The sequence below is a fragment of the Nothobranchius furzeri genome, chromosome 17 (genome assembly GCF_043380555.1).
Source record: "Nothobranchius furzeri strain GRZ-AD chromosome 17, NfurGRZ-RIMD1, whole genome shotgun sequence".
Taxonomy (NCBI): Eukaryota; Metazoa; Chordata; class Actinopteri; order Cyprinodontiformes; family Nothobranchiidae; genus Nothobranchius; species Nothobranchius furzeri.
Window position 1 is genome coordinate 53,182,730 of NC_091757.1, and position 23,169 is coordinate 53,205,898.

Sequence of the window (23,169 nt, forward strand, 5' to 3'; positions counted from 1 at the left end):
CGTTGATTTGATCCAAAGGAAATCAGACAACTGACACACCCAAAGTCACAAATGACAGTAATACCACCTTCTAGGGTACTACAACCCCCCGTGGTGCTCTACAACACAACCTGTCATTCACCCATTCACACACACACAAATATACATGCTGGTAGTGATGAGCTACGTTGTAGCCACAGCTGCCGTGGGGCGCACTGACGCTGGTTTACAGACTTGGCATTAACTTCTGTACATTAAAGGGGACACATTATGAAAAATTCTCCTTTTGCATTATTTTGTGCTGACATGTTGGTCTCTACTGCCTCTAAACACCCCTAACATGAAAAAAACCCATCCATACCCTTTCCGCTCTGCTTTTAGGGATTGTATCTAAAACAAGCCGTTCAAAAATTTCTTGTTTGTGATGTCACAGATGGGGAAATTAGTGTAGAAGCACCTCTAACCTGCTGGAGGAGCCCCTACTCTACTCCGAGCCTCTCCCGGATATCGGAGCTTCTTAGCTTATAGCAGCCTGATTGGGGGATAGGTGAGGCGTGGCTAGGGATGGGTACCTTTGATATTTGAATCGATTCGGTACTAAATCCCGGTACCTAGGAATCGATACCGGTACTTAACGGTACCAATTATAGATACTTTTGAGTGTTGAATATTTTAATTCTGTTTTATAATTAAATACATATTTTTCTCAATATATAACCATATTTGATAAATATCACGATAAATAACATACAACTGTTTGTATTTTAACATCGTCCTTGTAGTTTTATAAGCTGATAATTAAACTGAAGCAAACATCTTTACTGTGAACTAAATTTACTGTGTATCTTCATTCCTTTTGCTGTCTTTTTCATTTGATTTTTCCTACTGGAAAGTTAGAATTTCCGAGAAGAAAGCGAACGCACCATTAGCTGATAACAATGGTGGCAATGGAAGCTAATTTATCAAGCTAACGTTATCTTAAACAGTTAATTTAGCTGCTGGAGCAGATTTAAATGATGATGCCTCACACTTAGATCGTTGTCGCTGGTTTCATCTTCACCCAATCACCCGTCGCATTTAGTAAAGTGAAGCCAAACTTTAGAGCGCGTTCATGTTCTTCTAGTCGGAAATTCAGAGTTCCGAGGAGAAAGCGAACGCACCATTAGCGAAACAAAAGCTAACATATCAAGCTAACGTTATCTTAAACATTTTATTTACCTACCGGAGCAGATTAAGATGAGGATGTCTCACTTAGATTGCTGTCGCTGGTTTCATCATCACCCAGTTACCCATCACATTTAGTGAAGTGGACCCAAGCTTTAGCGTGCGTTCTTTCTACCATGCTGCTCTGTTTACAACTCACTTGCAGCGACATAACGCTCTTGCGCATGCGCAGCTGTCTAGGGAAGTTCTGTTATGAAGGACGGGTACCGAAACGAGGCACCGTTTCAAATTACGTGAATCGGTGCTCAGTCGGTACTATGGAATTCGGTCGGTACCTTAAAAAGTACCAAATTCGGTACCCATCGCTAGGCATGCCTAGCAATAGCTTGCTTACTTGAAGAGACAGAGCCCTGAAATGGCTCATTCTGGAAGGTGTTGAAAATGAAAAGAATAAAACTATGTGAGAGAGATGTAGTGCAAAGAACTTGATGACCATAGAGCTATTATAACTTAAAGAGCAAGTCACCCCCATATAAACTTTTTTTTGCTGATAAACTATATAAATGAGTGTCTAATCGTGCTGCAGACACATGTCGTCAATAATTTGGCACTTCAGTGCATCTTAGTTAAAATTTAAATATTCTGCCTGAAACTAGCAGTGTTGTGCCGTTGTCAGGTAAAAACTCTGCACTGTATTTGAATTTAAATCTGCCACCGCTATTGGCTAAGAGGTATGCAATGATGTAAACTGGTACATTATGATGTCACAATGCTGTCGTGAGCCTGTGTGTGTGTATTTGTTAGCAGCTCCGCCCTCTCGGTCTGCTAGGCAACAGCATGTGTTGCATTTTTCAAACATGAAGTGAGAGTGGAGTTAGACTCTGGTAGGGGGTGACTTGCTCTTTAAGAAACGTAACAATATGTCTCCTAAAAGGATAGGTGAACAGATTAATATTTAACTAAAAACAAACAAACAAAAAAATTGCTGAATCCGTAACTTGGCAGCCAGATTGACAAGGACCTGTTTTGTGTTATTTTAGTTACGATTCGTTGTGTTCTTCGCACTTATTGTGCAATGTCACAGAGCATGCAGGCAGACATTATAATTGCACGATAAATTTTCCCAAGGCAATTTTTAAGGTAGCAAGCACGAGAGACAAAGTGTTGATTTATAAAACCTCATATAAGCAATGTGATAGCAGTCACATTTGACTAAAGAAAACATTCACTGATTTCTGACTCACCTCAGAGACAATGTTTATGTTTATGTATTTAGCAGACGCTTTTGTCCAAAGCGACTTACAAGTGATAATCGGCATATTGCCCTTGAGGCTAACAACAACAACAACAACATTGACATCAGTCATCAGACAAGGGTCCTAGCGTGCCCAGCATTTTGAAACAAGCAAGTTATTGTTGATTTTAACTAAATAAGCTGAGTTTTACTGTTAAAACTGTGTAAATTAGACAGTCTGAGGCACACGAGTCAGCGTTGCATCATGGCACGCATCTTAAGCAATAAATCTTTTCGTGCCTCTTATCTCTGAGAAATCAAAACAACATTTTAATGATTATGTTTGTGCAACTTGCTTGTGGTTCACTGCGGAAAATGACATACCATGAATGAGTGATCCGTTCGGTGGAGACACACGTGTTGTGTTTGGGGCGACGGTGGCACAGGAGTTAAGTGTTTGCCCCGTAATCGGAAGGTTGCAGGTTCAAGCCCCGCTCAGTCTGTCGCTGTCGTTGTGTCCTTGGGCAAGACACTTAACCCACCTTGCCTGCTGGTGGTGGTCGGAGGGACCGGTGGCGCCTGTGCTCGGCAGCCTTGCCTCTGTCAGTGCGCCCCAGGGCAGCTGTGGCCACATCGTAGCTCATCACCACCAGTGTGTGAATGTGTGTGTGAATGGATGAATGACTGGTTGTGTTGTAAAGCGCCTTGGGGGGTTCCAGGACTCTAGAAGGTGCTATATCAAATACAGGCCATGCACCATTTGTGTTCATTTATGATTGGATGCATCGTTGCCACGGACCCGTCCAGCAAGTTGAAATTATTTTAACTGCAGTTGTGCACCACATATGGTATAGAAACAGACTATGTGGGCTGCATGGTGGTGCAGTGGTTAGCACTGTTGCCTCGCAGCACGAAGGTTGCAGGTTCGAAACTCGGCTGCGGCCTTTCTGCGTGGAGTTGCGTGTTCTCCCCATGCACGCGTGGGTTTTCTCCGGGTACTCCGGTTTCCCCCCACAGGTCACAACATGCCCTATAGGTTATAAATTGTAAGCTGCTTTGGATAAAAGCGTCCGCTAAATGAATGAACATAAACATCTATGTGTATCCTTACAAGGATGAGTCTACTACACCAAAGTGCACACGGAGTTTCATCTTTGAAGGGATCGACAACAGCACTGGTAGTTTTGATTACCTTGATTGGAAGCAAACAACTGTCAAAAGAGGGATGAGCGGTTTCTGTTAGGTATTTTATTAAATGTTTATTTTGGTTGGTCTGTGAATCTTTCTTTGTCTTTGTGGGGGGTGACGGGCTCCTGTGAAACTTGTGATGCCTGAGGCCAGATCTCTGGAATGTGGTAACCATAGGAGATGGGTCTGTACCTCTGTAACCCGAGAAGGCCTGCCTTCGCTGTCCTGTTGGTCCCCTGGGACCCCCTGGGAAACAGAGGACTGGGGGGAGAGACGTGGGGCCAACTTCGGAGGGGGTTTACCCTGCGTCGTCTCCCCACTGTTTGGGGACTCGGGGGGTGCAATGAAACCCTCTGGGTGTGTGTGTTTATTTCAGGTTCAAGGGTCATGGAAAATACGAATAATCGATCTACTCTCTCTCTGTGGGTGTCGTCCTTTAAGGTAATATGGGATAAATGAAAAATTACCTATCAGTTTCCGTTCCAGAAGGGGAAAGAAAATCATGTTTTATCCACAGCTTAGCACAAACACCAGGTTTCAGTCACCCTACACAAAAGGCCTTTCGTTTATGCAAAACCTAGACGTGTTGAAACAGAGCTGGGACAGTCGCTCGCCCAAAGAAGATCCCATAAAATGTTGCTTACGGCACAACTGCTAACAAAGGTTGACGAAATTACGGCAAATATTTCAACCGATTGCTCAGATATGGCCCTTTGCTTCGGTTGAAACTACATTCTTTTAAATCATCACTCAACAAAATAAACAAGGTGTGACTAATGTGAAGCCACTGGTATCATGCGAACAAACCACGGAGGCTTGGTGGTACCATCGGTATTTTTCTTCCATTTTTTATTTACAATAATACGTCTGCTACACCACAGGAATGTACTCAAGCATTGGAAATCAGTTGTTCACCATCAGTGGAAAGCTTAATTTATCATTTATTTACATTTTAATTTAGGCTCTGGACTGTTTACAGTATAAATATGTACATTTCTTTTGGACAGGGAGTAAATATGATGTTTATTATCAATGATCTGATTTATTTCACAGTATTTTTTGTGTGTGTAAGAAAAAATAGGTGAATATTATTTAAAATGAGGCAAGATTAGCACAGACAAAGCAAACTGGTTCGGTTCAGAGTTCAGAACTTGAGGCTTGATAGTGTCGTAGCTCCAGACTGTGAGGATCCGGCTGGCTGGGATTTCCACGCTCCCTGGCTCAGTACTCGTTCTGTCCTCTGCTGGCCACGTGGAGGAGACGGAGCAGCAGCTCCGTGGGGGAGCTCCTCGCAGAGCCTTGGGCCAGATCGGTGGCTTCCGTCTCCCCAAGGCAGTCAGATTCCACAGAGCAGCCGTCTGAGGAGGAGAAGAAGAGTTTGAGTAGGGACTAGGTCGGGGGTCGGCAACCCGCAGCTCTGGAGCTGCATGCGGCTCTTCCATCCATCTGATGCGGCTCTCTGTGCTTGTAAAATAATGAATGGATGTTTAAATAAAATGCTTTATATTTTACTGCATTAATTTTACATCTGTATGCCAATTCTAAATGTAAAGATTGTCTGCGTAAACCTGAACAGGTCCAACCCGGTCTTACTGTGAGACCGGGTTGACGCGTCACGCTTGTGCGTAATCATAGGCGCTTCCTGAGCTGAAGAGGATGTGAGATTCTGGGATTCTCCTCAGACGGCTCCTGGACGTGTCGCCACATTGGAGACAGGAACAAGCGCTATTCAGCCAAAGTTTCATAATCAGGGAACATTTTCTAAGTGACAAGTCTCGTTTCAGTCGGAGGAATCTTCCTGCATGCGCTCTGGTTCTGCGACGCGCTCCAAGCCCCTCTCCACATCTTCAGCTCGCTGTGTACCTTAAGTGCACGCTGACAGTGAGCTGAACATCTGAGCAGTGTCCAGCTCAGATGTTCAGATGGGAATCTTTTCTTGGGTGATTTAGCTACATCTGCGATGTGCGAAACAAATAAAATGTCAGTTCGTCTGCATGCGTCGGGGTAATTCTTTCTATTCTTTCTCCGTCAAAATAAACGGTCAAATACGGGAACTGTCCGGTCAACACAAGCCCTGCTTCTAACTGTTCTGTTTTCTTGTGAAAATTGTTGCAAAGAGATATAATTTAACTTGATTACCACCAGAGCCAGGCGCACTGCGCCGTTATCTCCGTCACTGTAAATGAGGGAAAAACAAATTGATCGGATCCTTTTCTGACCTTCCCCACCTACAAAATTTAATTACAACAATCAAACGTGACAGAGCCTGGATTTGTATTCTGAACAGTCTAAACATGTTTTAAAAAGAAACGTATGACAAAAGTGGCACCTGCTCAGTAAAACCACCAACAGGGTGAAAAATATCTAAATATTGTAGGCAGAGACGGGCTACAACTTCTGGATCCATTTTATATAAATCGTTTTATTGATTATCGTCTTATGAAAGATAGCTTTGACGTACACGAGCGACCGGTACCGGCTGCTGTCACCTGTTGTGATTGGTTAAAGCAGCTCTATTCTGTCTGAGGGTAGGCCCCGCCCACAACGCAGCAGCTGCTGTGGCTCCCAGTGTTTTCTTTACTGTGGGAAACGGGTAATAATGGCTCTTTGATTGGAAGAGGTTGCCGACCCCTGGACTAGGTCATGCAGATCCAAACATGACAAATCTGGAGACGGAAGTGTACCCGAGTTGCAGCAGAGTCCTGAAGCGGCGCAGCGTCCTCCTTCAGATCCACATGGTCTGCCCCCCGCCTGGCAGGGGGTGAGCAGGTAGTTCTCCTCCTCGCAGTAAGCTGATGCTGGTGAGCCCAGCAGGCAGCCGAGACCCTCCCCGCAGCAGATGCTGGGGCCAAAGCAGCGGCCCCTGTCTCCGGGGCCACAAGACATGCACTAAAGGACAGATTAGGTAAAGGCATTAATCAGGTTAATACAATGATCATCAGTAAGGCTGTGTGTGTGTGTGTGTGTGTTTGCATTGGTAAAATAATGTGTGTATCTGCAGTTATGGTTCTGTAAGGAATATAAAAAATGCCAGTTATAGATTAGATGATTTACTTCTTATTCCTCTTCTTGGACAGATATATTTCTTTAATTCAAAAAAATAAAACCTGACCTTGTTTTGAATTGAACTAAAACAGATTTGTAATCATTATCAGCCAACTTGCTATTATATTTCAAATATTTGAAACAAATAAATCAAATGATAAAAAAAAAGAATTGTACAAAGCATTTCAAAAGCAGCAAAGCCGAGAAAATGTAAGATTTATATCAGTAATCGTCTCTTATTAAAGTATATTTTAGACCCTTTAAAACTCAAACGTGACATTTACTGAGACAGTTTTTCAGTTTATTTTAAACTTGCTCTAAAAACGATTTATTAAATAAAAAAATAAAACGTCTACAACATTTTCAGTCCCATTCATAACTTTTGGGAACTCTATCATATAAATGGATGAAGCATGGCTGACCTGTCTGGTGGCAGCCTCCGGCAGCGCTCGTTTGCCCCCCCGGGGGCAGTTCTGGATGTAACAGGCGGAGGAGAGGGCGAGGAGTCCCAGGACGGCGAGGGGGAGCAGGGAGTGCTGCATGGCTGCTGGTTCTGGTCGGGCTCGCCGGTCCGGTCCGTCTGACTGACACCACCTGTCATTTTCTCACTTTTTAAACACGCGGACACGATCTGAGAAAGCGACCGTGCCCTGACGTCACCACACGGACACGCGCCCCCCACCCCCCCTCTCTCCGAAGGCCACCTGCGTGCGCGGCGCGTGCGCGAAAGGTCGCCTGAGATGTGGCTCTGCATCAGGTGTGCGCCATCAAACAAATCTGCAGAAGAAAACAAGAGATGTCTCTTCTGTATTCAGCCTCGCGCTGCAGTGATTTCTAGAATAAATTCTGAGGTGGGCGGGAAAATAAAACAGGCAATAAATAAAACTAATTCGAATTTGAGGACATTTAATTAGATTTGCCTCGATAACTGCCAGGATGAAGAACATTTCACGAAGATCATGCTAGGTTTAGTCATCAGGCTGATTCCTCCAAGACGTTTTTTACTTTTGGAGTCAGGACTGGCATCACGGCAACTTCAGGGTCACACAAATTATCCTCCTGATGACGGATGAGCGTAACAGCATTTACATTTCCAACAACCGTTTAGCATCCCGCGCCGTGATCAGAGCAGCATTTAGCCCATTAGACCAATTAAGACGTAAACGACAGACAGCAAAACTGAGCATCCGCAGGTTAATGTGTGAAGGGCTCCTGTTTATGAGCACAACACTCAATAAATGCAAAAATCAAGGAAAGTTTGATTGAACTTTAGGCAAAAAAAAAAAAAAAAAAAAAACGGTTAGTGGTGACTGCATTTCACATGCAGAACCACAGATTCCCGCTTCCCTGAGTGGATACAGGGTCACGACCTTGGTTAAGCTTAATGTTGTCAGGGTAACCAAGAGAAATGATGCTGTTTATGATGGCGGAGCCCGGTAAATATCACAGCTTGGCCGTTTAACCCTTCGTTGTTGGTCGCAGCTCAGATCTGTGAGATATTTTACTGAAATGTTACTCAGTAAGTAAAAGTTTATTTATAGAGCGCCTTTCGCAGATATAAATCACAAAGCGTTGTACAACTTGAGTAAGATCAGGGCAAATACCTCTAACCAATAAAAACATCAGAAAACCAATAGCAGTGATAAAATAGTAAATAAAATCAGGAGTAAAAACAAAGTGAAGGCGTGAACCTGAACAAAGCCATCTTTTAGAACATTTAGGGGGGGGGGGGCGCCTGGATGAAAAGGTGAGTTTTTAGATGATTTTTAAAGACCTCTACAGTGTTAGAGAGACAGAGAGTTGAAGGTAGACTGTTCCAAAGTCTGGGGGCAATAGTCTGAAAGGCCCTGTCCCCTTTGGTTTTCAGTCTGGTTCGAGGAGCAGCCAGGAGGTTTTCAGATGTGGATCCGAGGTTCCGAGAGGTAGTGTGTGGGGATAAAAGGTCAGATAGGTAGCTTGGAGCCTGGTTGTTAAGAGCTCTATAGGTCAGGACTAAAACTTTAAAGAGCAAGTCACCCCCCTACAAGAAACTTACTTCACTCCCACTTCATGTTTGAAAAATGCAACAAATGCTGTTGCTTGGCGGACCGAGAGGGCGGAGCCGCTAACAAATGCACACACACAGGCTCACAATGGCATTGTGACATCATAATGTACCAGATGACATCATAGCATACCTCTTAGCCAATAGCGGTGGCAGATTTAAATTCAAATACAGTGCAGAAATTTTCCCTGACGACGGCGCAACACTGACAGTTTTAGGCAGAATATTTGAATTTTAACCAAGATGCACTGAAGTGCCAAATTATTGACGACACGTGTCTGCAGCATGATTAGACACTCCTTTATATAGTTTATCAGCAAAAAAAAATGTGATTTGGGGGTGACTTGCTCTTTAAACTGTATTCTATATTCTACCGGGAGCCAGTGGAGGGACTGTAAAACAGGAGTGATGTGAGCTCGTCTGCTGGATTTGGTTAGGAGTCTGGCTGCTGCATTTTGGATGGCTTGAAGGCGCGAGAGGGAGGTTTTGCTGAGACCAGTAAAAAGAGCGTTACAGTAGTCTAAGCGTGATGACACAAAAGCATGGATGATTGTTTTCCAGATCTGCTGTAGAAACCAGTTTACGGACTTTTGAAATGTTTCTCAGTTGAAAGAAACAAGAGCGGGAGATGGTTTTGACGTGTGAGTCTAAACTTAAAGCTGGATCAAAAATAACTCCCAAGTTTCTGATGTTGGCCTTGGCTGATGGGCAAAAAGAGGCAATTTGCTGCTCGATTTTTGGCTGAAGTTCCGGGGGTAGAGCAAACCGAAGCAGAGAGCAGACACGAGAATGGGGCGAATGCATCAGGAACTCGGATGACGAACCCAGATGGTTTCCTCCACAATCATTTACACGCTTCCACTTGCTGCCTTTCCTTTGTGAATCCTCGGCTCATCCAGGTTCAGAGAGCGGTGGATCCGAGGCTGCGGTTGCACTTCTAACATGGAGTCTGAGAAAAGACGAATGGGTGGAAGAGAACAGGACTTCATACACGTGTGTGTGTGTGCTTATACACTAGCTGAAACAGTTCCTGCTTCCTCTGATGGGAGGACAAGGCGCTGCATCATTTTATGACATCATGGGTCATAACAGTTTAAGCTCCGGGTACTTAATCATCAGACCTGCAGCTCTTAATGCGCGTGAATAAGAAACGACGTGCTTAAAATTATCTTAAGGTTTTTATTTCATTTTACAAACAAACATGTGGAGTAAATCGTTTGGTTGTGTTGCCGTCTGTCAGTGATGCACACGCGTGATGTCACGGCGTGGCGTGAGACTTTGGCAGGTCGGGCACAAGACGTGACAGGCAGCAGCGGAAGAGTTTTGTTGTGTCGTTTCCCTCTGCAGACAGGCGCGGCAGAACAAGTGGCCGCAGACCAGACGGTAGATAGGCGAGAATGAAGCGGAGTAAACAGACAGGGAACGGGAACATCCCGCACACGTCTTCTCACCTGGTTGGAAAAAAGAATGGTTGACACACCTGAAATCTAATTAATACAATACAAATAATAAAAAAAAGAGCACATTTATTCTTCATCTTTCTTCTTTAACATTAACAGGCAGACATCTTTGTGTCTTTCCCCAAAAAATTCAGACTGAATTTAGTTAAATTTAAACATAAATTATAATTTCACTCTGGTTTGATTCACCTTTTTTTTTTTTTTTTTACAAAATCTGTTTTTTTGAGTACAAAGGTGACGGATACTCGGATTCCAAATTAATTTCAACACATTCGCCTTATGAATGCACTTCTAGCCGAGATAAATCACGACTGACAACAGCTTATTTGCACTTGGGACGGTAAATGTTGAAATCCGACAGCGTGCTGTGTAACACGTCGCCTTCGGCCTCTCGGATGGAACAGAACTCACCTGCAGATGTGCTTTTACAGCCCGAGCTCTGGCGCAGCTCCGTAGAGCCAGAGGTTCCTGCTTGCTGTTGGGGCAGGCTTGACGTGAAGGAGGGTCGGCCCTGCAGGGCGGAGGTGAGGGCCGTATCCAGACTGGCTGACAGAAGCTGCTCGTGAGAGCTGCCGCTGGGGCCTGAAGCGACGCAAAAGACAAGAGGCAGACGTTACCGGGACAACCTGAGCTGCTGCTGTTTGTGCCGATTCATGAGCAGAACGTACAGATCTGTCGATGTGCAGAAGAGATGGTGGATGTTTTATGTGTGCACAGGAGTAATTACATTTTTTTATATATATCATATTTAAACATATGTGGAGGGAAAGTGAGATATGAAATAGAAGAAAATTACGCCGGGGACACACCGGCCGTGGAAGCGCCGCATAGCGCCGAGAAGCGAATCGCTCACGAAATTCGGCCGCTGCTCGCCGCTCCTCAGTTCAGATCAGACGCGCTCCAGTCGAGGAGCGCCTCGGCTCAGCTGTAGTTTTTCTTTTAACCACTTGGTGTCCTCCATTTCCTCTCTGCCTTTTCTCAGCTCTTTTCCTCTACGTTTGAGTGTGTGTGTGTGTGTGTGTGTGTGTGTGTGTGAGTGAACCTATGGTATGAACCAGTTGTTTCTGCCAGTTGAATCTCTTGGAACCCGCTCCAATTCTGCAGCTGTATCCTAGCAGTTTCTTCTGAAATGGGTACATAAATAATCATGTTTTTCGGGGGTCGTACAGCTCCTTGTGTTTCTCAACTTCCATAATTAATTTAAAGTCATCCATCTTAACTGCTTGCCTCAGACTTTCTGCCTCTCTGTCCTGTTTGCTTTGGAAAAAACACACACAAAGCCACACCCCCTTCACGTGGTCACACACGCACACAAGTTCGATGTGTGTGTGTGTGTGTGTGTGCGTGTTCGTGTCTGATTACGAACACATTTGACTATTGCGGTATGTTATTTTGAAATGCTTTATTTTGTTAAATTTACTGGCCTGCCTCTTATGTCTAGGTTTGACTTCCTGCCAGAATTGACCCGATTCACCCACGGCTCGCGAAAAAATAGAGCCGACGCCGAAACGATCGCTGCACGGCGCCGGCTGGAGCGCCGGCGCTTCGGCAGCCCATGTGGTCTATAGAATAGCTTAACAAGGGCGCCGAATGAAGGCGGTCCCATTTTCGCGGCGCTTCCGCGGCCGGTGTGTCCCCAGCGTTATGCAGCAAAAAAGAAAGTGGTTCTCACCCGAATCTGAATGAGTTCTTGATGTTTTTGCATTTTTGCTTTCAGTTTCTGCGACTTCTGTTGATTCTTTGTACATTTCACTTAAACATCGCTTCTTGTGTTTGTCCAGATCTGCTTTACTATTTTTACTAAGGTGTTTGGTGTTAAATATGCGACTTGAGTCATGAGGATGTCTGCTTTGCTCAGAAGTCATGTTTGTGTTTCTGATGCCGGCGTTGGAGTGGTCCTGAGTGTTGGAGGTTAGCAGTCTAGATGTTTGTGGATTCTGTCCTTGGTCTTTCCTCCCCAACATCCCATCTCTTCCCACCATCCCGTTCTGCAGGAGGAAGCGGTCGATGCGGCTTTTGAGTAGGGGGTTAGGAAGAGGTTGGGAGGAGGGAGAGAACGAGACTCCGGTAAAGGGGTCGTTGGCCACTCGACCCCAGCTGGCCTCCCTCTTCTGGTACTCCTCCAGGGTGGAGTTGTCCACAGACATGCCGCTGGGCAGCAGCATGGGCAGCACCATCACTTCCTGTGTTAATGGATCGAGGAATTCTTCAGGAATGGAAACTCTGCCAGAATCAAACACAAGATTCATCTGTGTTGCATCATTATATAAATCATCTTTAAAGGGACTTTACGGAGTTTTGAATTTTTATGCTCGTGATTGCCCCCTCAGGCCAAAAGCGTAACGGCAGCTTCAATAGTAGGCTCGTGCACGAGGCGCGCATGCTGTACGTGCACACTCCTTAACGAAAATAACAGCTGAGACAGTCCCGTGTGTGTGTGTGTGTGCGTGTGTGGGTGGGTGGCCCGGAGGACAGAGGACAGGAGAACACGCAGCTAATTAATTAAATAATTTGGTTCTGTAGCTTTCTCTTCAGCACAGCCGACAAAGGTTTATGATGGGTCAGTCCTCCTGCATGCTCAGATCATTCCCTTCCCTTGCTTGAAAAATTGTTCCAAAATGAAAGTTGAACCCACATCTTTTTTATCTGTGAATTCAATGCCGTTCGGCGAGTCTCAAATAAAAATTTGGGCATCTTACTGTAGAAAAATATACCATTAATGTAAAAAAGAAACTCTAAATAAACTATGTTCACATCCAGAATCAAACCCAGGTCTTCTGCACGAGAGTCCGACGTCTTACTAGGTGAGCTAAAGCGCCAGTGACGCCCTTCGTATCTGTAACTTTTATATCCTTGATGACAGCTGAAACAACGTTCAAAGAACGGTTCGGAGTGAAAATGGCTGTTTTGTTGCTAATTAGCAGGAAATATCTAGAAGAAAGTTCTACAGAAAGTAGCTAAGGGTCCTCAGAAATGTAGCTAGCTTTGTCACTAGGCGTTAGGAACAGCGACAAAGTGGCACTGCCTCTCTCTCTGCTGCTAAAGCTACGGATAGCAAATGCTACGGGCGATGCCTGAGCGTGAACGCGCATGAAGCAGCCTGCTCGACCCGAGCATCTCTCTTTTTCTGTGATTTTACAGAAAAACAGGCAATCACAGTAAAAATGCCAGGGCTCATTCTACAGGACCAGGGCATTGCAGGAGAATGTATGAAGAAGACATTTATTATTTCTATACATGTTTTGGCTGTCAAACCTCCATAATGTCCCTTTAACAAAGGGGGAGGCATATAAGAGAATACAAGTTTAATAAAAAGTGTTGCACTTTTGCTTTGCAGCCAAAGCAAAGCTATAAATTAAAACATTTGGTACCTCAGAGGTGTTTGGAGTGTTTGTGTCGTTTTTCTGACTGAAGTGGCAAAAACTGCAGGGGGCATCACCCGTCGTTCGGCGGCTTCGTGGATTCCCATAATCCTCTCTACTTCTTCTGCAGGACAGCTGCGAGCAGGTTGACCCCACAACGCCAGAGCCTTCAGCCCCAGAGAAGACGCAGAACCTCCAAAAGGCACCGTGACGCGGAGCTGCGTCACAGAGCTCAGCGACGGAAGGCCTCGACTCCACAGCTGCTCTTCCCGACAGTTCTCCGGCTGGGGAGGAGGAGGGGAGAGGAACGGCGCCCGGGGGCAAAAGTTTGAGCGTCTGAAAGAGACTTTGATTTCTTCCCGCAGTTCACAACGGGCCACTAGTTTAAACTCCGACTCATAACTGTTGGAGTCAGTGTTTGATTGATTTCTGGACCCACAATGTCTTTGTTGGGTCTTGTCTTCATCCCAGTGCTGTGTCTGAAGTTTCCACCGGTGTCCGCTACTGTGTTGAGATCGACCCTGTTCCTGTCTGCTCTTCTCATCCTCATCCCGTCTCAAAACGGGTGGGGGCTGAGGATCTGAGCTAGTGCTGATTTCAAGTCTCTTACAGGCCTGTCCTCGATCCATCCCCCAGGGCCACAGCTCCACATCCACCCGACAGAGGTCAACTGGGAAGCCAAATTTCAACGTCACCTGAAAGTGGTGCATGAAATAAAGAACCATTACAGTGACTGGTATTTAAAGGGATATTCCTCCCCAAAGTAAAATGATGTCTGTTGTCATCTTTACCAGAGTTAGACAAGTAGGAAAAAACGATTTGCAACCAGCCCAGTCATTCTCCTGATCCAGCAGTACTCTTTTAGCTTTAGCTTAGCATAAAACAATGTAAGTGAATGACTAACTAGCCTTGAGCCTGGAAAAGGTCATTAAAATTACTCATCACTAATTGTAATTCTACTTGGTGACTTCCATAATCATACTGACTGCAACAGGTGCCATTTTGGACTTGGGACTACTTTATGACAAAGCACAACAGTAAGCTTCTGCTGAAAGGTGCAAAGCAGCCTCAAAGACACCTGCTTCCATAAACACAAATGCACTCAGCATGGCTCTATTAAATACCCGCTCTGTTAACAATAAGTCCTTCCTGCTCAATGATCTAATTCTCTCTAAAAACTTAGATTTTCTGTTTCTGACTGAAGTTTGGCCGCAAACTTCTGATTATTCGGGTCTGATTGAACTCTGCCCGAGTGGTTATTCTCTTCTTAGCCAGCCCCGGGGTTCTGGTCATGGTGGAGGCCTAGCTGTTGTTTTCAGAGACCATCTTCCATGTAGCTCTACAACCTCTGATCGCTTTGCTTCCTTTGAACTGCAGCTGATTAAAGTCGGGCGTAAGGACCCGTTCTACTGTGCTGTGGTCTATCGTCCACCTGGTCCAAACAGTTCTTTCCTTCAGGAGTTTAGTGACTTTCTATCCTCCACTGTGAAACTGTCCAGACTGGTGATTGTTGGTGATTTTAACATCCACGTTGATGATCCATCAGTCCACTTTGCCATGAATTTCTCCAGCCTTATGGACTCCTTTGGCTTTACCCAGCATGTTTCTGGCCCCACACACACCAGGGGGCACACTCTAGACCTTGTTTTTACCCTGAGTCTAAATGCTGACAGTGTTTGTCCTGAGGACGTTTATATTTCAGATCACCATTGCATTTTCTTTAACTTGTCAGTTTCTGCGTCCCCACCTCCTGCTCGCCGTATGGTTAGTTCTCGTTTTCTTAATGAGAGCACAGCTAGCAATTTTTCTGCTGCTTTTGATCCCCCCTGTTCTTCTGATAACGACCCAGATTCCTTAACTTCTCAGTTCAACAAGCACTGCCTCTCCATTCTGGACAACATCTGTCCTGTCAGAACTAGGGCCGGGACGACGCGTCGACGTAATCGATTACGTCGACACGTAAAATACGTCGACGCAAATAATTTGCGTCGATGCGTCATCACGTTCAAAAACAAACATGGCAGCAGCGAGTAGTGGCAACCTGAGCGGGGCAGTCGACTTAAATCACTCAACCCGAACTCGCAGTTCAAAAGTATGGGACTATTTTAACAGAAAAGGAAGCGATTCAGTCGTTTGCCGGCTGTGTAAAGTGGAAATGGCCTATCATATAAGCACGACGGCTATGCACCGGCACCTCAAACGAAGGCATCCAGGAGCAGCTTCTGCAAACGAAAAAACACCGTAAGTTTTCAACTTTTTTTTTCTACTAACGCTGTTTTATAACATCCAAACACCACCACGTAGCCATGCACTAACTCACACACACAAGCAGACCCACTCACACACAAAGATAAACACGCAACCCCTGGAACTCACTAACCCTCATTTAAGCTGCTTAGCAGTAACATATAGCAGCAGCTGTTATCTGTTTTGTTTGTTTTTATTCATGGCTCATGATGGCCAAATGAGTCGGAATGCGCACGTGCTGATTATGAGAATCAGCGAGAGCTGAAAATGTGGGAGAGCGCTAATTGTCCGCAGTAAAAATGTTAACAAAGACAATGTAGCACCTGCTAAATGTAGCAGTCGTGGACATTATTACAATATTGTTGAAGTGCTTGCAAAAGCAAAATGACAACGGACTCTTGATTGTCAAGTTTAATGCCTCGTCCTGTTTGAACGTTATTTTTATACATCATGCTCCTCCAGCTTGTTGATCTTATAGATCTAAGTTGCACCATCTAATGACTACAAAAATGTGCAGCATTTTGTGTTAAAAACCTCTTTTTTAACAAATCTTATAGATTAAATATTTTGAGAAAACACAAAAATACAGATCTTCAAATTATTATTTTGATATTATGCTTTCTACATAAATATTTTTGTAATAATTTTAATTTATCTGTGGGTTGTCTGTGTGATTTATGTTTTCAGGAACAAACAGAAAAGTCTGGAGGACTACTGTCGGAAAAGAACGCCCTGCACCCCCCAGGAGGTGGCTGTACTTACTGAGAGCGTCCTATCTATGATTCTGAAAGACATGAGGCCACTTGCTGTGGTTGAGGGTGAAGGATTCAAAGAAATGCTGACCACTTTTCAACCACGTTACACTCTGCCTTCTAGGCGCCATTTTACAAGCATGATGGAGAGAAAGTATCAAACTTCAGTTGAGAAACTAAGGAACGAACTAAAAAAGGCCTCATCCAAAATCTCATTTACCACTGATGCTTGGACAAGTCTAGTCACAGAGTCCTACTTAGGTTACTTATGTTAGATTTTGTTTGTTAAAAGACGCCATTGCTGCTATTTATATATTTTTTGTTACAAATTTTCCTTGATTTATATGAATCGTTTGCACAACATTTCATTTTTTGTTAAATGTTATCTCTAACATAAGATTGTACTACTATTACAACTACTTTTATTTTTGAATTTTTGTTATTAAAATGTGTTCAAATGAAGAAATTTGCATTTATTTCATTGAGATACATAAATTAGTAATAATCAAACTGCTATACAAGTTAAATAATTGGGAAATAATCAATAATTTAATCTAATCAAAATCTAATCAAATTAACAAATTAATCGTTAGATTAATCGATGCATCGAAAAAATAATCGCTAGATTAATCGATTACAAAAATAATCGTTTTGCCCAGCCCTAGTCAGAACCAGATCAGTTCCTGCAGTGAACCCTACTCCCTGGTTTAATGACAGCCTTCGCAGCCTGAAGCGCCAATGCAGAAAAATTGAGCGTTTGTGGAAGAAAACCCATCTCCACGTCCATCTGCTGCACCTAAAGGATCTTCTGTCATCCTTTAACTCTGCAGTCAGAGACGCCAGGGTTTCCAATTTCTCCAACCTGGTGTCTCAGAGCAAAGGGAACCCCAGGGTGCTGTTTAACACCATCAGCAGCATCGTCTCTCCTGCCACTCCTACAGCCTCCATCCACTCTGTTGCAGACTGTGAGAACTTTCTGTCTTTCTTTGTGGACAAAGTCAATGAGGTTAGATCTAGCATCTCTCTTTCAGCCTTATCGCTGCCTCTCCCAACTCCAACCAGGCCCATCATCCTAGATAGCTTTGCTCCTGTTTCTTTGCCCGAGTTAACTAAACTAAATGACCCGCACTTGTATAGCGCCTCTCAGAGTAAGGACTCCAAAGCGCTTTACACTACAGTGTATCATTCATCCATTCAAGGGGCAGCGTAGCTCCTCCATGGATGTGATTTCTTTCTCTCCATCATACACTGCCTGGCCCAAAAAAGTTGCCACCAAAAAATAGGCCACGCCCTCTAATATTTCACTGGACCTCTTTGATTACAGCACACATTCGCTGTGGCATTGTTTCAATAAGCTTTTGCAACGTCACCAGATTTATTTCCATCCAGTGTTGCATTGATGATGGTAGAGTCTGACCGCTGCACAAAGCCTTCTCCAGCACATCCCAAAGATTCTCAATGGGGTTAAGGTCTGGACTCTGTGGTGGCCAGTCCATGTGTGAAAATGACGTCTCATGCTCCCTGAACCACTCTTTCACTATCTGAGCCCGATGAATCCTGGCATTATTATTTTGGAATATGCTCGAGTCATCAGGGAAGATAGAATAAGCTGGTCATTCAGTATATTCAGGTAGTCAGCTGACCTCATTCTTGGAGCACATCCTGTTGCTGAACCTAGACCTGACCAGCTGCAGCTACCCCAGATCATAGCCCTGCCCCCACAGGATTGTACAATGGGCATGATGGGTGCGTCACTTCATCTGCCTCTCTTCTTATCCTGATGCACCAGCACTCTGGAACAGGGTCCATCTGGACTGATCAGACCAGTTTTTAATAAAGCGTTGGACAGTTCTTAACCCAGTTTTGGTCATGTCTAGCCTGGCAAGCCAGACTAAATAAATGTATTATTTAGTCTGGCCACGCTCCATTGACGGCTCTCGGTTGTGGGGCGGGTTCTACCGTTGTCTTTCAAATGATCTCCGCATTCCACTGGACAATGAATGTGACATACTCTTGTTTCACTCTCATTGCGTTTACATGCAGCCAGTAACCCTTTTGAAACCCGAATATTCACAATAACCCGGTTCCGCAGGTCCATGTAAACACCACCAAAAACTAACCTGGGGTAACTCAAGGGTAACCCTTGTCTAACCCGAATGTTTGGTCGTGTAAACACATATTGGGATATCCCCATCAAAGCGTGTGTTCTGCGCATGCTCTGTTCGAAAGGAATCTTGGTCTTTTGAGTAGCGAGACGTCTTGTATGCGCCAGAACACCGGAAGTAAACAACACGTTGGGAGCAACATGGCGAGTCGCGGCACAGCACCACACTTTTGGAGTGACGAGGAAACCTGTCTTCATCGGTCTGGTGAAAAGTATGAACATTATGTCTTTTGTTGACAGCCGAAAGTACAGAGACAGCGAAATATGACACATATTGCGTTTTGACGTCGTCCATACATCCTGACGCTACCCCAACGTCCGCATTTAAATCGGGTTATGCAAGTTAGGGGTAACTCTTTCTATTTATGCTTGTAAACGGGTTATTCTGATCAACTCAGAAACCCGAATACCGACCTTAACCCGATCATAACCCGGATATTGGCTGCATGTAAACGTACGGACTGTTGCATCATCCCACCCACCAGGCATATAGAGTGCCCTGATTGGCCCACAAAGCGGATAAAGCTCTGTCATTTGTTCACTAAGCAGATAGAGCACCATGATTGGCCCACCATTATGGACCAATCACAGCTCTTTATGTGTTCGAAACCCCTCTAGAGAGCTGTGATTGGCAATCCAGAGTCCTGGTAGGAGCTGCGGAGGTTCCAATGGAGCGTGCCTAGACCAAACTTTGCAAAGCAAGAATTTGGTCTAGTTCACTAGGCTAGGTCATTTCTGCAATCTCCTCAGATGTTTTCTCAGCTTGATGCATGACAATGATCTGATCCTTTTGTAACAGACCAACATCTTTTCCACGACCACGAGACGAGTCTTTCCCCATGGTTGTTTAAGAAATGAGAAGCAGCTCATTGCACCAGCTGGGGTTAAATAACTTGTTGCTAGCTGAAAAATAACCACCCATGCAGTAATTATCCAAGAGGAGGCTCCTAACTATTTGCTTAGTTAAATTCAGGTGGCGACTTTATTTGTTTTTGCCGGGCAGTGGATGTGTTACCAAACGGTTTGAGCTGACACTCTAATTATCATAACTTTATATTCCTATTTTATCATGATTATATTCTTACTTGCTATATTTGCTTATCACTCATTTTTCCCTTTCTTTTTGCACCAAGAACCGCAGCTATTTCCTAATGTTATGATTTCTTGCACATATGGCAACAAAACCCTTGTGATTCTGATTAAAGGATCTAAGACGGTCCACACTTTGAGTTCAGTACTGTGGAGTTTTTACTGTCTGGTTGCAGAGAAGCTCACTAAACAAAGACCATTCTCAAGTTGTACTAAAAGTAGAATTAAAAAAGTGAGTCAGAATACTAATCAGATGGATAAAAATAGTTTAAAATTTCACAGAGCCGGTTTTAAAATTGTGCATAAATTACAGAAAACAAATAGTTTTTATAATAAATAATACAATCTGCTGAGGCATAATTGTACCTGCAGGGGTGGACGTACGAAATATTCCAGCTTGAAGCCTCGCTTCCGGAGAGCAGGGTCAGCAGACACAAGGTTTGAGACGTCATAGCCGTCTGCGCAGAGCTAAATAAAAATAATAATAATAAAAAAAACTGTGGTCAAAATTTCTAATTAAAAGCTACCAGAACAGACCTGTACCAGACTTATTATAATATATAATTTCTCTTTTTATGACATTTGCACATGTACAAATAAAGTAAGAGTCAAATTACATGTCTTATGTTTTCAAAGGCAAGTTGGAATTAAACCAAGACAAATAAAGATAAGGGCTTCAGACATAGCACAAAGAATGAAAGCAACAAAAGAGTAAAACACTGAGTTTTCTAAGCAAAAATACATATTTCATGTCCTGAAAGCAGAAAAAGACAGCCATTATTGGTGAATAAAAACAGAATAAAAAGAACAAGGACAGTTGAGTCTCCCACACAGTCCTCTGTCCTCTTACGTCCTCCACCTTCTTCTGTTTTTATCTACTAGAAAAAAACAAACACTGGATCTCTTCTTCAACTTTTCCCGAGAACACAGCAATGATAGTTTTGGTAAGATGCCACTCAGAGGTATAAGTGAGCGATTTGACTGATCATCATGACAGCAACAGCTACTGCCAACTCCAAACGCCTGGGTGTTCCAGCACTTTTGCCCCCAAAATTATTAGAAATGTTGCGAAAGCAACTAGTTTGTTTGAAAAATAGCCATAGGGTTGTACAGTTATATAATTCTGTCTTTGAAACATGTCTTACCTTGTTGCATTGAGCTGTCGTGTGAAAGTAAGGCTGACAGAGGTTCACGACCATATCCTCCAACCTGCAGAGACACACAATGACGTTGGAGCTGTGGAACATGATATTTTACATCACTAAGCTTACAGGTCAAGGAAAAGTGACACATTAGATGGTGAAGGCATTTCGTTAACATAAAGAATTCCCAAGCCCTTTGATGCCACATAGGCAAGGAAATGCTGCAGTGATGCTTATTGAAAAATGTAGAAAATAATGTAAAAACAGAGATATTTAACATCAGGTTAGTTGAAGACAAAATATTTCCCCATAAAGGAGAGTTTAGCTCAGTGATTACAGCAAATGTTAGCTCTGAGGCAATCTAACTCGATTAACAAATCAACCTGAACTTATTAAATCATTTTTTGAACAATTACAGATTATTTCTAAAAAGGAAATGCCATTCATTTACTTTGGTAGCAAATTAAGAACAAAAATGTACTTTGCAGTCTAGACATGTCACAATAATTTCACTTTTTCAAATTTGTTACAAAATTCTAGATGAATGATTATTTGGGTCATTTTAAAAGTGTTTACAAAATAAATCTGTCAAGGAAGACATATTAAAAGAAACTTTAAATGCTTAAATGAACTGAATTTAATGTCAATCCAATGTCCACAAACGCAACAGCCTAGTGTTGAGTTTTAGTTAAATGTACTTAGAACACGAAAAGGGTTTAAAAAAATAAGTACTAAACTCACAACGTCGCTAATTACAAAACATTAAACTAAGGCTACTACAACGTCTGTTATTCTAAAGTGAAACATTAGCTTAATTAAGATGAATAAAACAACGTAAACGGAGGCTGAAGCACCCATTTGTGTTTTCACTCCAAAACTAACGCTTCAAAACTATACACAGATAAAAACGACTAATCTTGTATTTAAACACAATGCGATGTTTACGTGTATCCTTACATTTATCCTCGATAGCTAACAGCGACAAAATTATTCATAAGCTAACAGCAGCTAGCAGTCAGAAATTGGAACGTAAACGCTCATAACTTTATTTACGAGACCAGTATTTTTGACACACAACACGATTTAAGTATAAATTTTGTCGTTCGCAGCCAAACTTGCCTGCTACGTCTCTTTACTTAGCTCTTCTTGCTACCTTCAGAAGGAAGCTAACTAAAAATAAACACACTGCTACAACTTCACTTTGTGTACGGAAGCCGAGAAGGAACACATTTATGTCTACGAGTTTGACGCTTATAAAACGCAATTTGTATTTGCTTTAAAAGTTGAGTTTATATGACTAGTCATCATAATGTTATATGTTATTCCATTTACTCATCCACCGAGGCTCTTTGTCTGCTCCATTTTCTATGATTTATCTCCTCCTCCACACGAAGGTCGACATCTTTACGAGAATCTGCTCCATAACTCAAGGACAACTCAGAGGGATGAATGGCTTGATTTGAAGCAGGAACCCAGACTAATTTTGCTTGAAGATTGTTTCTGTTAACTAGCAAAGTTTCAAGTTAATTTCGGCAGATCTTATTTTATTTTATTTTTTCCCTTTATTTGTTTCATTCAAAGTGTTAAAATATATATTTATACAATCAACATAAAAAACATACATAAACATGAACACCAAACAATTTGAATGAAAAGGGTCAGAAGGAAGAAATATCTTTTATTATCTGCCCCTATTTACAAACCAAACTTTTAAATGTTTCCATACAATTCTCAATAAACAACAAAACAAAACACAGATTCATTTTATATTCTTGTAACTTACAATCAGACACCAACTGAATTTAGGTTATTGTAGTTCTGTAATACACTTGATTTGAAACATTTTTAAAATATATTTAGTGACTTTGATTCATTTATGTCGTTGCTAAGGTTGTTCCATATTCTCACGCCATTTACAGAGATGGTCATTTCCTTCATTCTGGTTCTAAATTTCGGTTTTTTAAATACTTCAGTTCCTTTTAAGAAACAATTACTGACTCTTTTTTCAAACATTTTCTGAATGTTGGTGGGCAACGTATTGGTTTTAGCTTTATACATTGTTTGCGATATTTTCATATTCACTAGATCATAAAATTTCAGTAGTTTATATTTGATGAATAACGGATTGGATGGATCTCTATAGTGATTGTTATTAATGATTCTCAATGCTCTTTTATGTAGAATAAACAGTGGTTGTGTATGAGTTTTACATGTGGATCCCCATATTTCTACACAGTAAGTCAAGTATGGAACAATTAGTGAGTCATACAAAGTCAGCAATCCAGAACTATTCAGTAAA

The 23,169-nt window shown here is 42.9% G+C and overlaps 2 protein-coding genes across 3 annotated transcripts; both read right to left on the reverse strand.

Moving 5' to 3' along the window:
* Positions 1–4,641: 4,641 nt before the first annotated feature.
* Positions 4,642–7,238, reverse strand: avp (arginine vasopressin). Its single transcript, XM_015972896.3, has 3 exons — positions 7,033–7,238; positions 6,250–6,454; positions 4,642–4,923 (listed from the first exon to the last, which is right to left on the reverse strand). Exons 1-3 carry the CDS (start codon positions 7,150–7,152, stop codon positions 4,787–4,789), a joined length of 462 nt encoding a protein of 153 aa, XP_015828382.1. The 5' UTR covers positions 7,153–7,238; the 3' UTR covers positions 4,642–4,786.
* Positions 7,239–9,813: 2,575 nt separating this feature from the next.
* On the reverse strand, positions 9,814–22,317 carry ubox5 (U-box domain containing 5). 2 transcript variants are annotated; one of them, XM_015972898.3, is made up of 7 exons: positions 22,203–22,317; positions 20,874–20,937; positions 20,095–20,196; positions 13,486–14,171; positions 11,787–12,337; positions 10,526–10,696; positions 9,814–10,105 (listed from the first exon to the last, which is right to left on the reverse strand). In XM_015972898.3, exons 2-7 carry the CDS (start codon positions 20,925–20,927, stop codon positions 9,891–9,893), a joined length of 1,779 nt encoding a protein of 592 aa, XP_015828384.3. In that variant the 5' UTR covers positions 20,928–20,937; positions 22,203–22,317; the 3' UTR covers positions 9,814–9,890. The 2 variants fall into 2 exon arrangements, with proteins under 2 accessions (XP_015828384.3, XP_054587546.2); XM_054731571.2 differs by lacking the exon at positions 22,203–22,317 and adding an exon at positions 21,990–22,089.
* Between the last annotated feature and the right edge of the window lie 852 nt (positions 22,318–23,169).

Bases quoted from the DNA above. Each gene is read 5' to 3' on its own strand.
- ubox5 (XM_015972898.3), bottom strand. From the start codon at position 20,927: ATGGTCGTGAACCTCTGTCAGCCTTACTTTCACACGACAGCTCAATGC. The intron at 20,197-20,873 runs GTAAGACATGTT...ATTTTTATTTAG, and splicing joins CGACAGCTCAATGCAACAAG to CTCTGCGCAGACGGCTATGA. The intron at 10,697-11,786 runs GTGAGAACCACT...GCGTCGCTTCAG, and splicing joins AAGAACTCATTCAGATTCGG to GCCCCAGCGGCAGCTCTCAC.
- avp (XM_015972896.3), bottom strand. From the start codon at position 7,152: ATGCAGCACTCCCTGCTCCCCCTCGCCGTCCTGGGACTCCTCGCCCTC. The intron at 6,455-7,032 runs GTCAGCCATGCT...TCTGTCCTTTAG, and splicing joins CGGAGGCTGCCACCAGACAG to TGCATGTCTTGTGGCCCCGG. The intron at 4,924-6,249 runs GTACACTTCCGT...TCTCCTCCTCAG, and splicing joins AGGACTCTGCTGCAACTCGG to ACGGCTGCTCTGTGGAATCT.